The 17,719-nt window shown below is 42.4% G+C and overlaps 1 protein-coding gene across 1 annotated transcript; it reads left to right on the top strand.

The window, feature by feature from the left end:
• The first annotated feature begins 438 nt into the window (after positions 1–438).
• LOC124160450 (tigger transposable element-derived protein 1-like) lies at positions 439–1,674 on the top strand. Its single transcript, XM_046536303.1, has 2 exons — positions 439–515; positions 1,038–1,674. Exons 1-2 carry the CDS (start codon positions 439–441, stop codon positions 1,672–1,674), a joined length of 714 nt encoding a protein of 237 aa, XP_046392259.1.
• Positions 1,675–17,719: the final 16,045 nt, after the last annotated feature.

The raw sequence follows: 17,719 nt of genomic DNA, 5'->3' as shown, positions 1-17,719 counted from the left end.
GCTGGAGGTTCTTCAGACGTGAAGAAAAAACGGAAAACAGTGACGTTAGAACAAAAACTGGACACTATTAAAAGAAGTGAAGAAGGTGCAACTGCTGCAGAGATTGGTCGAGTTTTAGGTTTTCAGGCGACGACAGTGAGGACAATTTTAAAGGACATAGTAAAAATTAAAGAATTTGGGAGAATCGCTACTCCTCGAACTGCCGCACATTTATCTCGCAGCAGAAGCACAGTTTCAGTAGAAATGGAACGGTTGCTTACTCTTTGGTATGAGAATGAAATGCAAAAAAAACAGCCTGTAAACCTATCAAGATTTCAAAGAGCATTAGCAATCTATAGTGACCTCACTAAAGACTTGAGCAATCCTGAGCCTTTCACTGCCAGTCGTGGGTGGTTTGATAGATACAAGAAACGTGCCAATTTGCGGGGTGTCGTCAAAATGAGCGGTGAAGCAGCCAGTGCTGACAGTGAGGCTGCCAATGCATTTATGGAAACTTTTGGGGAATTGTCGAGGAGGTAGGTTACCTGCCTCAACAAATATTTAACGCAGACGAAACGGGGTTATTTTGGAAGCGCATGCCGAGAAAAACGTATATTTCAATAGAAGAGAAGGTCATGCCTGAGTTTAAGATAGCCAAAGATCGATTGACTCTGTTATTGGGAGGCAATGGATCTGGAGATTTTTAACTTAAGCCTATGTTGGTGTACCATTCTGAGAACCCCAGGGCACTCAAAGGTTTATCTAAATATCGTTTGCCTGTCATATGGAAAGCCAATAAAAAAGCATGGGTAACGCAGAAGATCTTCGCAGAATGGTTCGCCGATCATTAAAAAAAAACGCGGTAAAACGGTACTGGAAAGAAAAGAATCTTGCCTTTAAAATACTACTCCTATTGGACAATTGCCCTGGCCATCCTCCCAATCTCGATGAATGCAGTGAAAATGTAAAAGTTGTCTATTTACCGCCTAATACCACAGCACTCCTACAACTCATGCACCAGGCTTAATAAAAACATTTATATGTTATTATCTACGCAGGATCTTTTCGCAGGCAATGACTGCAACCGAAGATGAGTCGGGCATTACTCTTCGTGAGTTTTGGAAGGCATACAATATTAAAAATGCAATAGAAAATATTGCGCATGCCTGGAATGAAGTTAGAGAATCAACTTTGGACAAAGCTTGGAGGAAGGTTCTTCCAGAACAAATAGTTGGTTTTGAGGGTTTTGAGGATAGTGCGGAAGCCATCAACGACGAGATTGTCAAGATTGGGAGAGACCTTGGGCTGGAAATTTCCGGGGATGATGTGGAGGAGCTGTTGGCATCCCATGAAGAGGAACTCTCAACCGAAGACCTTCTCCAGCTGGAACATCAGAAGAGTCTAGAAGGTGAAGATGCTGGCGAAGTCGCAGTAGTAAAACAATTCACTGCGAAAGACATTAATGAGGCAATGACGCACGTTGAGTGTGCGATGAACATATTCAGAGATCGCGATCCTGACATGGATAGGAGTGCGAAAGTGTGTCTGGCGATTGAGAGTGGTATGGCTTGCCGTAGAGAATTATACCGAGATAAGAAGAAGGCCGCCACCCAGAAAACCCTAACTGATTATTACTTCAAGAGTGCAACAAATTTCTCCGAACCCCAGCCCTCAACATCACGTCGAGACGATTAACATTTGTTTCTTTGCTTTTGCTATGAGATTGTTTGTGACGTTTCGCCATAAAATACTTTCTAAATTTAGTTTGTATATTTCTTTTAATAATGCCTTATTCCCAACCTTTTATCGTTGAGCTGTGCTGAAATCGTTATTGTGCTGAAGTGAATAATCGGTAATGAATGTTTCTCGCGATTTCCGCCGGGTTGAAGAATTCATATCAACGCGAAAAGTGACTCGCTCTTCATCCTCTTGCGTCGGAGCCTAATCTTCTTTTTTTCATTTAGTTTGTATCGTGTATATCTTTGGCCTGGTTCAGGTGTCTCCCGATTGGTCGCGACGTGTTTTTAAAATTAACGGCTCCGATTTTTGGCATCCTTGGATTCACGCCCGGGAAATTCTGGATTCTTTACAAAGAGATGGATCGTTAGGAACCAATATAAGTTTTTTACATTGTTTCTTATGGGAAATACTGTATCGTTTAACTTTGTTTCGCTAAACGTCGGGTTTTTCATGAACGAATTGACGACGTTAAACGAGGACTCACTCTAGTAGATTGAATCTACCGGGTAGAGCTTCTATGTCGGCATTCTTCCACGAATTCAGTGCTGGCAACTTCGACTAACAAGCCGTGTGATTTCTCTTCCCGGAATAATGTATTTTCCCATTTCTAATAGCTTCACCGGACACTTTTTGTACTTCAATACAATGGTACATAGCCATTCCTGAGTTGAAAGGAACTGCCTTATCTTTCATGCTTTGGATTTGACTTTAATGAATACGTGACGATGACGATGTGAGTTATTCTCTGAGGGCATTCACACTAACTCTCGTTCTGTCTAAAAATGAACACTTGCCACCAGACAGAGTTAAGCTAATAGCTCTTGAAGGTCTGAGTATGTTTCACTGAAATCCACCGAGTTACAAGTTGGGTTACTTTTGATCTACGTGCCGCGTAAGTAACTTTCTGCGGGCGCAATTCATCCCACAGATGTGGGATTAGCCTGAAAAATGAGACCAAGCGTGCTGTTTTTACTAGAGATGGGTCGAATAGCAGATTTTTTGAACTCGAATATCGAATTCGAGTATTAAACCATTGCTCGAATATTCGAATACCTCGAATACTAAACGATGAAAGCGGGAATGTTTGACTTGGTTGGCTATGCAGCAGGCAACACAAGATTCTGGGGAGGAAGTTTGATTTCCTTTAAATGATTCGAACAGGAATTTAGCTGATTAATGGAATATTTTAATTTTATGGAAACAATTGGGCATATAGTTGATTCAACTAACATCTCTTTCAAATATTCCAAGGGGACACACCACCTCGCGAAAAATGATTGCATGCCGTCTCGGCATTTACACTGCTACGATGGATTTCTGTCTGATGTATACATTCTTATCTACCAAACGCCATTTCAGCGGCACACCCATCTGTTACTCGGCTTCATCCAACTTCTTATTTTCAGCAGGTAGCTCCCTTTACCCCCACTTCTGCTGTCAAGTGCTAGCGGACAATCTGAGGCCTTTTTCAAAATACACGCGTTTCACCGCCGTATTTTCTTCAATTCTTTTCAGTCCATATTTGGAAGTTTTCACGAGATAAGAAGATGAATTCGAATTGCTATCAGGGAGAAACCAAATATCCTGAGAAAATATTCCTTCGTCTGTGACTGTAACAATAGAGATTTATATCAAAACTCATACATTGTAACTTGATATATGTTTTCGGAAAAAAAATACCGCAACAACTTCCGATAATCTGTTGCTCATATTGAGTTTCGCCAGAATGCTAAGTCTCCGTCGTATTTTGACATTTATTTCCTCGCTTAAAATGCTTAAATAAACAATAAAAACTATAAAAAATAAAGTTATGGTACTTTTTCACACGAGTTATTCAATACGACCGGTTTTTTCGAAGAGGCGACATCATCAGGAAGTCGGCCGCTACGGTCAGTGGAATGGGAAGCCTCCTTGGGTGGAGGGGAGTAGTCGCCGATCGAAGGAAAAAAAAGGAAAGGAAAGGTCGAGCTTCGCTCCGACCGAAAAAAAACACCCGACGCTGTATAAAATTTCGCTGCGGAGGGGCGATATTGGGAGTGGTCAGGATTTGGAGGTTGATTTTTGCTCTCTGGTGGCATTAGTCCCATCTCAGCCACTCGGTTGACGTTTCGTGGAAGAATCCAAACACGCACGCTCTCGACGAGGCTGGAAAGTACGGCCGGCTTCGATGAAGAAAGGCAATTGTTCTCTCCTTATTCGACTCTCCTCGAAGAGGAAAGCTGGTCAACGTTCACATCACAAAGTTGTTAAGTGCTATTCAAAGCATCGCAAAAGTCAATTACGCTAACAGAAATGCGCGTACTTCGTGAAACTTTTTTTTTAACGTACAGCTTTGCATTTTTGCGTTATTCCTCAGTATGAATGAAATAGTAATCACCCACGTCCATTTGAAAACGTGTATTCAATACAGTTACTTTCCGAAACATGTTTAGTCGGTAATCATAGCGCTACAGGTGTCGTGCGCACGCGACATGAATTGACGGATCACTCCATGACGCTGCATACACATTTAAGGGATCTTGCCAGGTTGTCAGCTGACCAAAGATTAAGAGTATCTCAATCAAGTTTTAAAATAAGTTTTATTTCACAACGGCAGTTTGTACACCCAAGTAGTGAAATAAGGCGGGGAGTGCAAATCTTTTCGAAGCAGAGAGAGAATCGACTGTCTTAAAGTGGGGCTTCTTATTGGTTACGGCTTACCGTGGGTTTCTCTTCAGGATGGCGGAACTAACCCGCAATAACTAACACCGAACCTTGATGATGATGAACTCCCCCTGTCCTTCTGTGCACTTCCCTTTTATTCTACATCGGCCCAAGCTGGAAGGGGAGGGCCTCCGCTAGGCGTCCACACCTCCAAGATTAGAACCGAAAGTTGAACAAATATGAAAGGGCACATCATGACACAAGGCAACGGAATCCCACGGGACTGCGGGGAAAAGCAAAATAGAAATAGCTCCCGCTACAAATTGGGAAACGAGGTTAAGTTGTGAAAACAGGCAATGCTCTCTCTCTCTTCCTCCTTCCGGCAAACGGCACTCATACACACCGCACCTTGTGCTCACAACAATGCTCCCCGCCCTACCAAAATTGTACTGTCTCCTACGAGACGGTACACATTTTAAAAACAGAAAACAAGAAACCAACCCCAATTAAATGAACCAACAAAACAACATGATAAAACTCTTGAACCGAAATACAAATCATCAACCAAGAATATTAAGTTTAGTTTGCAATACAACATATGAATTTTGATTTCCTCAGAAAATAAATGAATTATCAAATTAATCAAAAAATTTGAAAAATAATCAGACCGGAAATCGTATTTTTGACTAATTGAAATCATTGCATAATTTAACACATAAATAAATCACTCATTAGGAACATATGTTATTAACATAAATTTTGTTATATTTGTCAGGTCAAAGTTGTTCATGTTCCCTCACTAAAAAGAACTAATTCAATCATGTATGCACCTAAGTCACTTAGTCATACTAGTCATTCACCGGGGAACAGGAAGAATGGTGGTTAATTCGCTGGAGGTTCACAGCTCTGACAAAATTGGGAACACGGATCTAACACTTCACTCTGATTGGGATAAGGGGAATTTTTTTTTCCACTTTTATGACGTATGAAGAAAAAAGGGGGTCACTGTAGTGGGCATGATGGGGGTTGGGGGTTTATGTTACACCTCCTCTTTTATCTGCGTCTCGATTTTCTTCATGCCGCCATCCTCAGCCTTGCTGCCGGATTCTCGAATCGATGTTGCAGGCAAGATCGGTATGGGCATTAACGGCATGCGTTGAGTCGTCATGATGCGTCGTAGTTGGCACCTCTGGCGGCTTCGTTGTGCCCGTTTTCTCCTCCAAAAATGTATGATGGCTACTGCAAGTACTCCAACTGCGGACAAAGTCAGTCCTATCCAGAGGAAGTGGCTAGTTGTGGTCGGGAAGATAGGCAAAAAGGTTGATAGATTTACGGCTTCTCGCTGCATCTTGCGGATCTTTTCAGTGTGAATCCTTGTTCCGGCCCGGAATCTCGGTGCACCTTTTCTCAAGTTGTTCTAGTTTGAAGAGGTCGTCTGTCGTGGCAATCTGGAAAGAACCAATCGCCTCCCTACTCAAAAAACGTCAAAATGAAAAAGGATTAAGGGGGGAATAATAAGGAAAGATGGTGATGGGTAGTGTGTTCACCATGGTTGCGGAATTGAGCCGCGACTTCTTAATAAGTAACGGTGAGGGGAGGGCTTCAATGTGTCGTATCGCTGCTCATGATGTGTCCTGCATGTCGAGGGAGGGGAGGAAGGCAACGGTGTTGGCGGCGGGGGAAGGCAGAGAGGGGAAGGGGTCTCAAATTGTTGTTGCTAGATTTTGACACTTTCTTGTCCCGGGGCGAGGGAGGTGAAGGGCGGATTGGCCGAGATGCATTCTTCTTTTCTTGCGGGCTTGGGGATGGATTTGGGGCAACATTTGGGGAAGAAGTTTGGTCAGCTGCTAATTTTAACCTATTCACATGCACAAATAACTTTTTCTTTACATTATTCACATCTTGAATACACACATTAACGGGTCCTCGATACGCTAGCACTCGATATGGCCCTTGCCATGGTCGAATTAGTTTTTTGGTTCTACCTGTACCAACCACTGGCGTATGTAAATACACTAAATCACTTATTTTAAACATAGGTTCTCTCGACCGTCTATTATAATGTTTTGCACTATTGTCTGCACTTATTTTAAGCCTATCAGTCACTTCCTTAAATGCAATATTTAACCTCGCGCTCATTTCGGCGGCATAGTTAGAGTCCACGGCATAATTAAGTTTAAGCGGGCTCAAAATATCGTCAAAAGGCAACTCAATGTCTCTTCCATGCATGAGGAAAAATGGGGTTTCTCCTGTTCTTGAATGAGGAGTACTCCGGTAAGCTAGTAAGGCATACGGCAACCAAAGATCCCAGTCTCTCTGAGTTCTGTCCACAAAATGACTCAAAATACCCATAAGCGTCTGATGGCTTCTTTCAACCATGCCATTGCATTGAGGATGATATGGAGTGGTTTGTAACTTTTTTACTCCTAATTGACGACACACTTCTTTCATAATGTTAGATGTAAAATTTGCTCCCTTGTCAGTTAGCAATTGTTGAGGGACACCATGTTTTAAAATAATGTTCTGTACAAAAGCTTTCGCAATAGTTTCGGCTTTTTGGTCTGGCAAAGCAATCGCTTCAGGATACTTAGTGAAAGAGTCTTGAAAAGTTAGGATGTATTTATTCCCATTGTATGTCGTCGGTAGGGGTCCCACTATGTCCATAGATGTTCTTTGAAGCGGAGTGTTCACCTCCTGAAATTTCTGAAGAGGCGCCCGAAAATTATTCTTAGGATTTTTCCTTTCCTGGCATGATTTACATTGTTTGCAATGATTTTTAATGTCTCTATTCATTCCAGGCCACCAAAACCTGCGCTTAATTGAAAGCAATGTCCCTCGAACGCCGAAATGTCCGGCCCACGGAGTAGAGTGAAATGCAGACATAATCCTAGCGCGCATCGCTTTGGGAGCTACGATTTGAGATTTTCCTTTGTACATAACTTTATCGACGTCCATCCACACGTCTTTATCGTCTTTAGCTCGCTGACAGTCGTCATCTACTGCCTGTTCCACTTTAATAAGTTCCCTATCCCATACAGGTTCATATGCATTGTTTACAATTGGAATAATGGCACGGGAAAGAGTATCTACATTTTGGTGATTTTTACCAGGTCGATGAATTATATCGAAGTCATAATCACTTAGCAATAATGACCAACGAGTTAAGCGGGAGGAAGGTTCCTTAATGGAAAACAGCCATTTAAGAGGTCGGTGGTCTGTGACAACGGTAAATTTTCTACCATATAGATAACATCTAAAGTATTGGACGGCCCACACGATACCCAAGCATTCTCTTTCGGTGGCACTGTAATTACTCTCGGCTTTATTTAGTTGCCGGCTGGCGTAAGCTACTACATACTCTCCATCGTCACCTTTTTGAGACAATATAGCGCCTAAACCTTCGCCTGAAGCGTCCGTGTACACGAGAAAAGTTTTATTGAAGTCGGGAAACCTAAGTACAGGATAATTACACAAAGCATTTTTTAATGTGGTAAATGATTCCTTCTGTTTCTCACCCCATGTGATAGCGGAATCTTTACGTGTCATCTCGGTCAACGGCTTAGCAATTTTAGAAAAGTTAGCAATGAATCGTCTGTAATATCCTACGAGACCCAAAAATCCTCGAAGAGTTTTTAGGCTATTAGGGAGGGGAAAATCTTGAATTGACTTTACTTTCTTTGGATCAGGTTTAATCCCATCGGCTGAAATAATATGCCCTAAATACTCGATTTCGGTGCGAAAAAAATGGCGTTTTCGAGGCTTTAATTTTAATCCGGCAATTTTCAATCTTTGAAAAACTTCTTCTAAATTCTGAATATGATCGTGCAAGTTGTGACCGAGAACACAGATATCATCTAGATACACTTGACACTTCGGACCTTTCAATCCCGAAAGTGTTGCATCCATAAGCCTTTGGAAGGTTGAAGGGCTATTAACTAAACCCATTGGGAGTCTCAAATACTCATAATGCCCATCGGGTGTCGAAAACCCAGTTAATTCTCTACTCTCGGGGTCCATTTCAATTTGCCAAAAACCTTGTGCCATATCTAAAGTTGAAAAGTACTTTGCATCACTCAATTCCTCTAACGTTTCTTGAATATTTGGGAGTGGGTAGTAATCCCTGACTGTTACTTTGTTCAAAGCCCGGAAATCCGTGCAGAACCGAAGTTTATTTTCTCCATCATTTCCCTTTTTAGCTACTAGTACGACCGGGGCGGACCACGGTGAAGTGGATTCTTTAATGATACCCTGATCAAGCATATCCTTAATATGTTCCTTGATAACTTGACGTTGTGATTGTGGAACACGATAAGGGGGCCTAGCAATGGGAGTGGAACAATGAGTTCGGATTTTATGAGTAACAAGGTCAGTTTGTCCTAGGGGTTCTCCCTCTTTATGAAAAATTTCCGCATACTTTATTAGCAATTCTTGGAGGGGAGCTTTAGCATCTTGGGGGACTTCTTTCAAAATTTCACTAATTTCCTCGTTAGTTACAACCACGTTGTCTACATGATCTGACTCAGAGTCACACGAAACCGAAAAATTCCTTGACAGAGTACCGACAACTGTCTTCGCGGGGAGGATTAATTCTTGTTCGGATAGATTGACGAGTTTCACGGGAACTATTCCATCTTTACTCCCTTTAATTAAACTACGTCCCGACATTACCCCATTAATAAGAATCTCGTTCGGCTCCATTACATAATCATTCACTGCTTTAATATTACTAATTCCTTGAGTAAAAATCTCCGTGCGTGGAGGCAATATGGTCTCACGTTTTAGACGTACTGCATGCGAATCTACCTTTTCAGTCTTGTGCTCAAAATTTCCTTTAAAAGTCTTACAAAATAGTAAAACAAAAGCTAACGAAAAACACAAAAAGTTTCGCACAGAATTCACACCATATACGAGGAAATAGGAGACAAAGAAGAGGAATGGAAAAGACACATTTTTAATAGAATTGGTCAACCTGGAAAACATGCACAAGAAAAATCCATGCGACAACTCATAAAAGGGACCGGAAACCCTGGATTTATCATCAGGCGCTTTGATTGCTTTAGTTTCCTTAAAATTCTTACGAGTACTTTTTCCCTTCTTCCTATTCACCTTATTTACTGGAATAGGGCTAGTTTCAATCTCTCTGAGATAAATAACTTCGTCTTTCACCAGCATAACCCTTTTGCATAAATCTAGTCTACCTTTAATTTTTTCCATTAAATCAACACCTATTAATCCATCACACGATAGTTGCACATCATCATCCACAATATAAAACCTGTGTGAGTAATTAACACTTCCTATCTGAAATTCACATTCATGAGTGCCTAGGACCGAAATAGCGTGACCAGTGACTCCACATAACTTTGTCTGAGGGGGTTTAAGGGGGGGCAAAGGAGGGAGGGCTTTCTTCTTTATCATAGATACTGCCGCTCCAGTGTCAATGAGTAGAGAGAGTTCCCTCTCGGACATTATAGCTCTCACCCCGAATCCTCGGGTGCCTGGAGGGAGTGCAGTGGCGACCGCTTGGCTGGTGGGGTCCTTGGGTTCAGTGGTCCTCTTCTCTATCGCCTCCTTGGCGCCTCCTCCACCGGTCGAGGTCCCCCGGCGAGGGTAGGTCCGTTTGGGGCGCTCGTTCCTCTTGATCCTTGGCCTCCGGGCTGCATGCGTGGGTTGAAGCGGGATGGTGAAAGTTTCCGACGCTCTGGTGGTGATGGCCAAGCTGATAAGGGGGGCGGAGGTTTCGGAAAGGGAGGGTAGGTGTTTCGTCCATCCCAATTTGTGTTTGGGTGACCGTATTCGCGAAAGCGAGAAGGGGAAAGGTTGATTCTAGGAGGAAGATAGGGGGAGGATAGGTATGCCTGGCATTCTCGAGCAAGATGGCCGTCTTGCCCACATCGGAAGCATCCAGAAGAGGGAGGGGCGCGGCAGTCGCGCGCGAAGTGGCCTCTCTGCCGGCACCGGAAGCATTGCAGATTGTCCCGCGGCGTGGATGGGGAAGGGGGAATATTTGCACTGGGGCTAGAGGGATTGGCAACGTTCACTCTGTTACACGTCATAAATGACACTCTCCCTTCACTTTCTTCTTCGCGACACGCAATTGAAATCGCCTCATTTAAGGTCTTTGGGTCACGCACACGCACAAACCTGCGGATCCCGGGATTTAACCCATCAATGAACTGGTCATAAATATTCTACACAGGATTCTCCACTCCCTTGGTTCCTGTGATTCCCACCGGTCGCATCAAATAGCGGCGCTGATGTAGCGAGCCCCGGTTGTTCCCAAGCAATACACGCCCACAAGAGGCACGCTACGCGGCGAATTTGAATCCACGTTCCCGCAACGCAGAGCTGTGAAGGGCAAAATTTGCTGGCGGAGCGGGAGCTCTCGTGGCGTCGAAGCAACGCGGAGCTGTGAAGGCACCCTAATATGGCCGCGAGAGGCAAGCTTTGCGGCGAATTTGAATCCAATTCTCAATCGTTCATTGCTAAAAAATAAAGTTCGTGTCAACTGCCCACGAAAATATAACTATCACCGTGAGTTTATGTAGTTTCCTGGTGGTGAAAATGTACGTAATCACAAAATCGGTACGCTAATTCACGTTGAGAGAAGGGAAGAATAAGTGGGTAAGGAAACGCTGTTAACTTTCCCTAGCCTGAATTAAGTTTGAGGGCCCATAGATATCAACCATGTCTTTAAACTTCCGGCACCTATGTTTTAGAGAATTAAGAATGATTCCTGCGCAGCTCATAAAGAAGAGCACTCGTTGACATCATTACCAGACCACCTAGGCACACTTGGGGACGGGTCAGATCCGGTATTAGGACCATAGCAAGAATTTTTATCATACGGACTGTCCCAAGGGTCGTGTGTCATTTTTGACCTGTAATTTTAGTAACTTTGCATGGAGCAATATTCATGAAAATTGTCACACTTATGGGGAAAGGTCCTAAGTTTTGTTGAGTGTAAGCAAAATTTTACAATTTTGACCTTTTGACCTCACAAAGTGGGTCCAAACCAAAAATTTGAATTTGCCTTATGGGGTTTCAATGTTAAAAAAATCGAGATAGACAAAAGTGTGAATTTCATTGACCAATATGTCAATTCTTAGGTTTTCGGACACGAGAAACCCGAAAATAACACTTTTATTTACGAATATTCAACCGTTGACCCAGTAAGGTCACCGTCAAGGTCATAAGGGTGGCAAAAGGAATAGCATACCAACAAAGGTGTCGATCCATGGGTTTTGTAGGGTGCCCAAGTCATTGGTATTGTCCAAATACCCGTATCATTCACTAATTGACCTCCGAGGGTCACCACGGGGGTCAAAGGTCATAGAGTTAAAAGTCGGGCAATCATAAAAACCAAGGGGTCAAACCATAGGTTTTGAAGGGTGCCAAAGTCGGTTAGGCTGTTCGTAGATCCGTATTGTTGATTTTTTGACCTCCGAAGGTCACAATTGGGGTCAAAGGTCACAGAGTCAAACGTCGAGCCATCATGACAACCAAGGTGTCAAACCATAGGTTTTGAAGGGTGCCAAAGTCGGTTAGGCTTTTCGTACATCCGTATTGTTGATATTTTGACCTCCGAAGGTCATAATGGGGGTCAAGGGTCATAGAGTTAAATCGGCCCACCATGACAGCAAAAGAGTGTAACAATGTGTTTTAAAGGGTGCCCAAGTCAGTTTTGCTGTTTTTAAATCCATATTGTCGACTTTTTATTACCAGCGAGGGTCACAATGGGGTCGGAGGTCATAGAGGTATGTTTTGAAATAATAGGAAACAAACAACAAAACAACCTTTGGTTGGGGACATTAGTTTTCCTATTATTTCAAAACATACCTCTATGACCTCTGACCCCATTGTGACCCTCGCTTGTAATAAAAAGTCGACAATATGGATTTAAAAACAGCAAAACTGACTTGGGCACCCTTTAAAACACATTGTTACACTCTTTTGCTGTCATGGTGGGCCGATTTAACTCTATGACCCTTGACCCCCATTATGACCTTCGGAGGTCAAAATATCAACAATACGGATCTACGAACAGCCTAACCGACTTTGGCACCCTTCAAAACCTATGGTTTGACCCCTTGGTTTTATGATTGCCCGACTTTTAACTCTATGACCTTTGACCCCCGTGGTGACCCTCGGAGGTCAATTAGTGAATAATACGGGTATTTGGACAATACCAATGACTTGGGTACCCTACAAAACCCATGGATCGACACCTTTGTTGGTATGCTATTCCTTTTGCCACCCTTATGACCTTGACGGTGACCTTACTGGGTCAACGGTTGAATATTCGTAAATAAAAGTGTTATTTTCGGGTTTCTCGTGTCCGAAAACCTAAGAATTGACATATTGGTCAATGAAATTCACACTTTTGTCTATCTCGATTTTTTTAACATTGAAACCCCATAAGGCAAATTCAAATATTTGGTTTGGACCCACTTTGTGAGGTCAAAAGGTCAAAATTGTAAAATTTTGCTTACACTCAACAAAACTTAGGACCTTTCCCCATAAGTGTGACAATTTTCATGAATATTGCTCCATGCAAAGTTACTAAAATTACAGGTCAAAAATGACACACGACCCTTGGGACAGTCCGTATGTTAAAATTCTTGCTATGGTCCTGTATCCCCAACCGCTTATTTTCCCTCAGCTCCCAATCGTAGCCGGAGCTGCATCCGGGCACAAAACACCGAGATTTACCCATGATATTTCGTAAATATCTTACTGGTGGAGAAATACCAAAAAAAAACACCAAAATCGGTGAAATTCTCGGCTCACAGAGGATGATAACAGCCGATCACTCATAAGCCGCCACTGACAACAAGCCAAATGTTGGGGATGGTAGTGTCGGTCGCGCCACAAGTGGCAAAAGTTGGAGTTTGAATTAATGCGCGGGACCCGTGTTCAAATTTTGACTTCTACCGCCACCTAGTGGGGCCTCCTTAGTAATGTAAACTCTATGGAACTGGTTTAATACTAAATCATCTAATGCTTTGTCTCTTCCAAGTCTTTCCCTTGGATCGACCCCTTCCACACGCGAACCGTCCCTCAGTTTAAGCAAACGATCAGAAAAATCGCGCACACTCTCCGTCCGTCCCTGGATACAATTTATTAGCCCTCTTAAACTATTGGCTGCCACTGGTCGGCAAGAAAACCTCTCGATTAACAATACTTTCAATTGTTCCCATGACAAATCTGCTGCACATGAATTTAAAAATTGGCTAGCACTGTTCACAGTCTTAAGTTTCAAAATAAGTAATTTAGTACGATCCGACCATCGCCCAAGTTCAGCAGTGGCTTCAAAAGAAGCGACAAAGTTCTCAACGGTAACGCCGTTCTCCCTTGAGAATTCCGGCACTAAATGCACTAATCCCGTTACACTTGGAGTGCTCGTTTGAATTACAGGCTCCGCCATTTCGATAAATATTTAGTGTCTGTTTCCTTTAAAAGAGATATGTCTTATCAATGGAACATTGACACCTGCGAAGAGCTTTTGAATTCTCCTGCAGTACCTTGGCACGAAATCCGATAGGATTCCTAAGTATCCCACCGGCTGCCACCAAATTGTCGTGCGCACGCGACATGAATTGACGGATCACTCCATGACGCTGCATACACATTTAAGGGATCTTGCCAGGTTGTCAGCTGACCAAAGATTAAGAGTATCTCAATCAAGTTTTAAAATAAGTTTTATTTCACAACGGCAGTTTGTACACCCAAGTAGTGAAATAAGGCGGGGAGTGCAAATCTTTTCGAAGCAGAGAGAGAATCGACTGTCTTAAAGTGGGGCTTCTTATTGGTTACGGCTTACCGTGGGTTTCTCTTCAGGATGGCGGAACTAACCCGCAATAACTAACACCGAACCTTGATGATGATGAACTCCCCCTGTCCTTCTGTGCACTTCCCTTTTATTCTACATCGGCCCAAGCTGGAAGGGGAGGGCCTCCGCTAGGCGTCCACACCTCCAAGATTAGAACCGAAAGTTGAACAAATATGAAAGGGCACATCATGACACAAGGCAACGGAATCCCACGGGACTGCGGGGAAAAGCAAAATAGAAATAGCTCCCGCTACAAATTGGGAAACGAGGTTAAGTTGTGAAAACAGGCAATGCTCTCTCTCTCTTCCTCCTTCCGGCAAACGGCACTCATACACACCGCACCTTGTGCTCACAACACAGGGAGAACACTAATGAGAAATATGACAAATAATGAATGAACGAAAGTTGATTTCAATCATCTTTAATGTTTATAGATTTATGTGGTAAGAACATCATAAATTGCATGCTGCGTCAGACATCACATACAGCTTTAATAAGGCCAATAACCCTGAATAGATCGCATCGGATCATATTGACTTTTTCTTCGATGCTTTTTTAATAAAATGATGCCGATCGAACTAGAGTTTTTCTGGTCTATAATTTCTTGTAATTCTAACTCTAAGTAACGATTAATATTCAAAGTGTTCCCTAGTTTTGCTGCAATCGACGTTTTGACCCGATGCGACCGAAAGTTTTACAATTTATTCTCGCTTCCGATCCATCGTGAAGACGATTAAAACTCATTCGCTCGCATTTGGCTTGATGAAATCGCCGATGACTCATCTTCCTGGAATACACCCATGTGCAAAAAGTATGTGATGAATCATCAGCATTTCGCCTCTTTTTGCGCAGAATTATTAGATATAATTGTGAAAATCACAAATCTTTACTTTAATTCTGTTTCTGGAAATTATGCAAGAGTTCGTGATACTAGGCAGTTGCGTGAAGATGAATAACTGGCTCAATAATAATAATAATAATGTCGTGTTTATTTCACAAGCGATACAATTAACTTATTTGATAATCACATACATACATGCCCTGGATGGTGGTCAAACCACCAAGGCGGGATTCGACCCCGCGACCTCCAGGTTAGCAGCCGGGGACTTTACCCCGGCGCCACCGAGGCCGGCAACGACAATTAGGGAGATTAGGAGCAACGAAGTCTATCAATTTTTTTCCCGTACACTGAAATATCGGCTTTTTTTTCTACGGTTCATTAGTTTTTATGACCTCAGCACTAGACTAGAAATTAAGAAAAGTGACTAGTAAGCCGCAGTTACTGAGTTTATTAATAAAATATCCAACAAATTTGAATTTGTAAATACAGCATCAGAGTACATCACGATCCTTGAGCAACTTATACCATTTCGAGGCCGATGTCCTTTAGCGCAGTATCTATCCAAAAACCAAAGAAATGTGCTATTGAAGTCATTGCTGTGGTGGATCCTAGGAAATTTTACCAAGAAATTGAAATTTATATGGGCACGTAGCCAGATGCCCTTTCAAAGAATCCAATTCACCTCATGAAATTGTCAAACGCTTAGCAGAGCACATTGAATGCAGAGGAAGAAATATTATCAGTGACAATTGGTGTACCAGCATGCCTGTAACAGGAGAACTTATTCAAAAAAAGATTGGCTCTAGTAAGGACGATGAGTAAGAACAGACGTTCCTCCTGAATTTCCCCCAAGAAAAAATAGAACCTTACAACATAGGGCAGGGGGGCGGCAGCTGGCCACCCTCCAGAAGCAAAAATCGCAAATGTCTGTACTGAATTGATACGAAAGTATTCAACAGATTTTCTTTAAACCCACGAAAAATGATATGCGTTAGTAGGTATAAGATATGTAACTAAAATAAAGATATTTTTTCTAGGAAATGATATCATAAACTATTAATGCGCTGTTATAATTTTCTTAAAATATTTGTTTCATTCCCCTTTTCCATGCTAAAATGTCACAACTTGGCTTGCGCCCCCATCTAGACTATGGCTTGACCCCCCCCCCCCCCCCCTAGTTATGACCCTGGGTATGCCCTTGTCTTAAGGCCGTTTTACACGGGGCACGGAATTGCGCAGGTTAGACCTGCATTAATTTCTAAAATGGCGTGGAATTGCGCGAATGCATGAACGAAATTAGAACAGGAGCTATTTTACCATCTCGCATCCACGCATTCTCGCATGTGTTCTAGCAATTCACCGCTTTACACGACGCAATTTTGATTGCGCCTTCGCACGTACGTCAGATTGCGCAATTCCGTGTACCGTGTAAAACGGCCTTTACATCCTTCCCTTTTTGGCTTTACTCCCGACATTTCCCCGTTGTAATACCTACGTTTCAATAAAGTCCATGTAGTACTTAGGATAGGGTTTTCACTCCTCACCAAGCAATGCGTACTACCAGCGCTACCCCATCGTTTACAGAGGCTGCGAGGGGAAAAATGCGGCAGAATGTAGACGCATGCCTGCCGTGATTGTGGCATTGTAGCTTATACCGGTGTTTTGAAGGCGGTCCGGGGGGTTTCCAGGGGTTTTGATGATTGTACTGACTACGGTCACAATCATCCAAATAAATTCATTAGCGATGAGTCTTAGGAGAACGGAATTACTGCGAAAATATGCGAAAACAACAAAAAAATATGCGATTTACAGCAAAAAAATAATTTTTTCGCTTGTCTTCTACAAAGCCACGTGAAATTTAGAGGGGAGTTCCTGCATAACATTTGTTCGCCTACCTACAATAAAAATTCCAGCTCTCTTGCATCAGTGGAACCATGAATTTTCTCCTATTTCTCACATATTGATTACACATTCTGTGTTCTCCACATAGCGGTGCATAGGCGCAGTAATAAGGCAACACTCACGTGAATTTCGTAGCCGTACCTTATCGGGAAATGATTTTAAAAAATCGTGTTTAAGTGTCCATGTCCTCGGACCCCCCAAAACACCTCTACTATTTTGTTAAGGAATCTACATAAAGAAATTAGAAGTTTTATTGCGGGTGTGTAAATGAGCCTGGATAATTGGTAATAACGGGTAAATATAGCCGACACAATTCCCATTCTGAGTCAATAAAAACTTTATAACTCGGATGAATGGTACACGAAATATGCAACTTATTATGTAATTTTAATTTTTTGGGGGGGGTCCCTGGGGGTTATCGAGGGACTTTATGTGTTTGTCCCCTATAACGCGGCATCGTTTACCTTCAATAAAAATTCTGGCTCTTTAGCTGTAGTGTAAGCATGGTTTTTCGACGGTGTCACCCGTTAAAATTAAGAGCAATTCCACGTAAATGTCATTCTGACTGGTTAAATGAAAAAAGTGGTTGAAGGCTCTGATATGGATCAAAATTTGTGCTATAAAGTCTAGACTTTCGTTATTAAGTCCTGACACTAGCATGAGTCGCGTGTGTTTCTGATAAGAGTAATTTTTTTTATGTGCTCACCACAGTTTTTAGCCACATGCTAAATTTAATGGGTCATCTACGCGCAAAAAACATGTTTCGCTAATTGATTTTTATG

The sequence above is a fragment of the Ischnura elegans genome, chromosome 6, assembly GCF_921293095.1.
Source record: "Ischnura elegans chromosome 6, ioIscEleg1.1, whole genome shotgun sequence".
Lineage (NCBI taxonomy): Eukaryota > Metazoa > Arthropoda > Insecta > Odonata > Coenagrionidae > Ischnura > Ischnura elegans.
The sequence above is the reverse complement of the archived record's forward strand: the minus strand, read 5'-3'. Positions and strand labels throughout refer to the sequence as shown.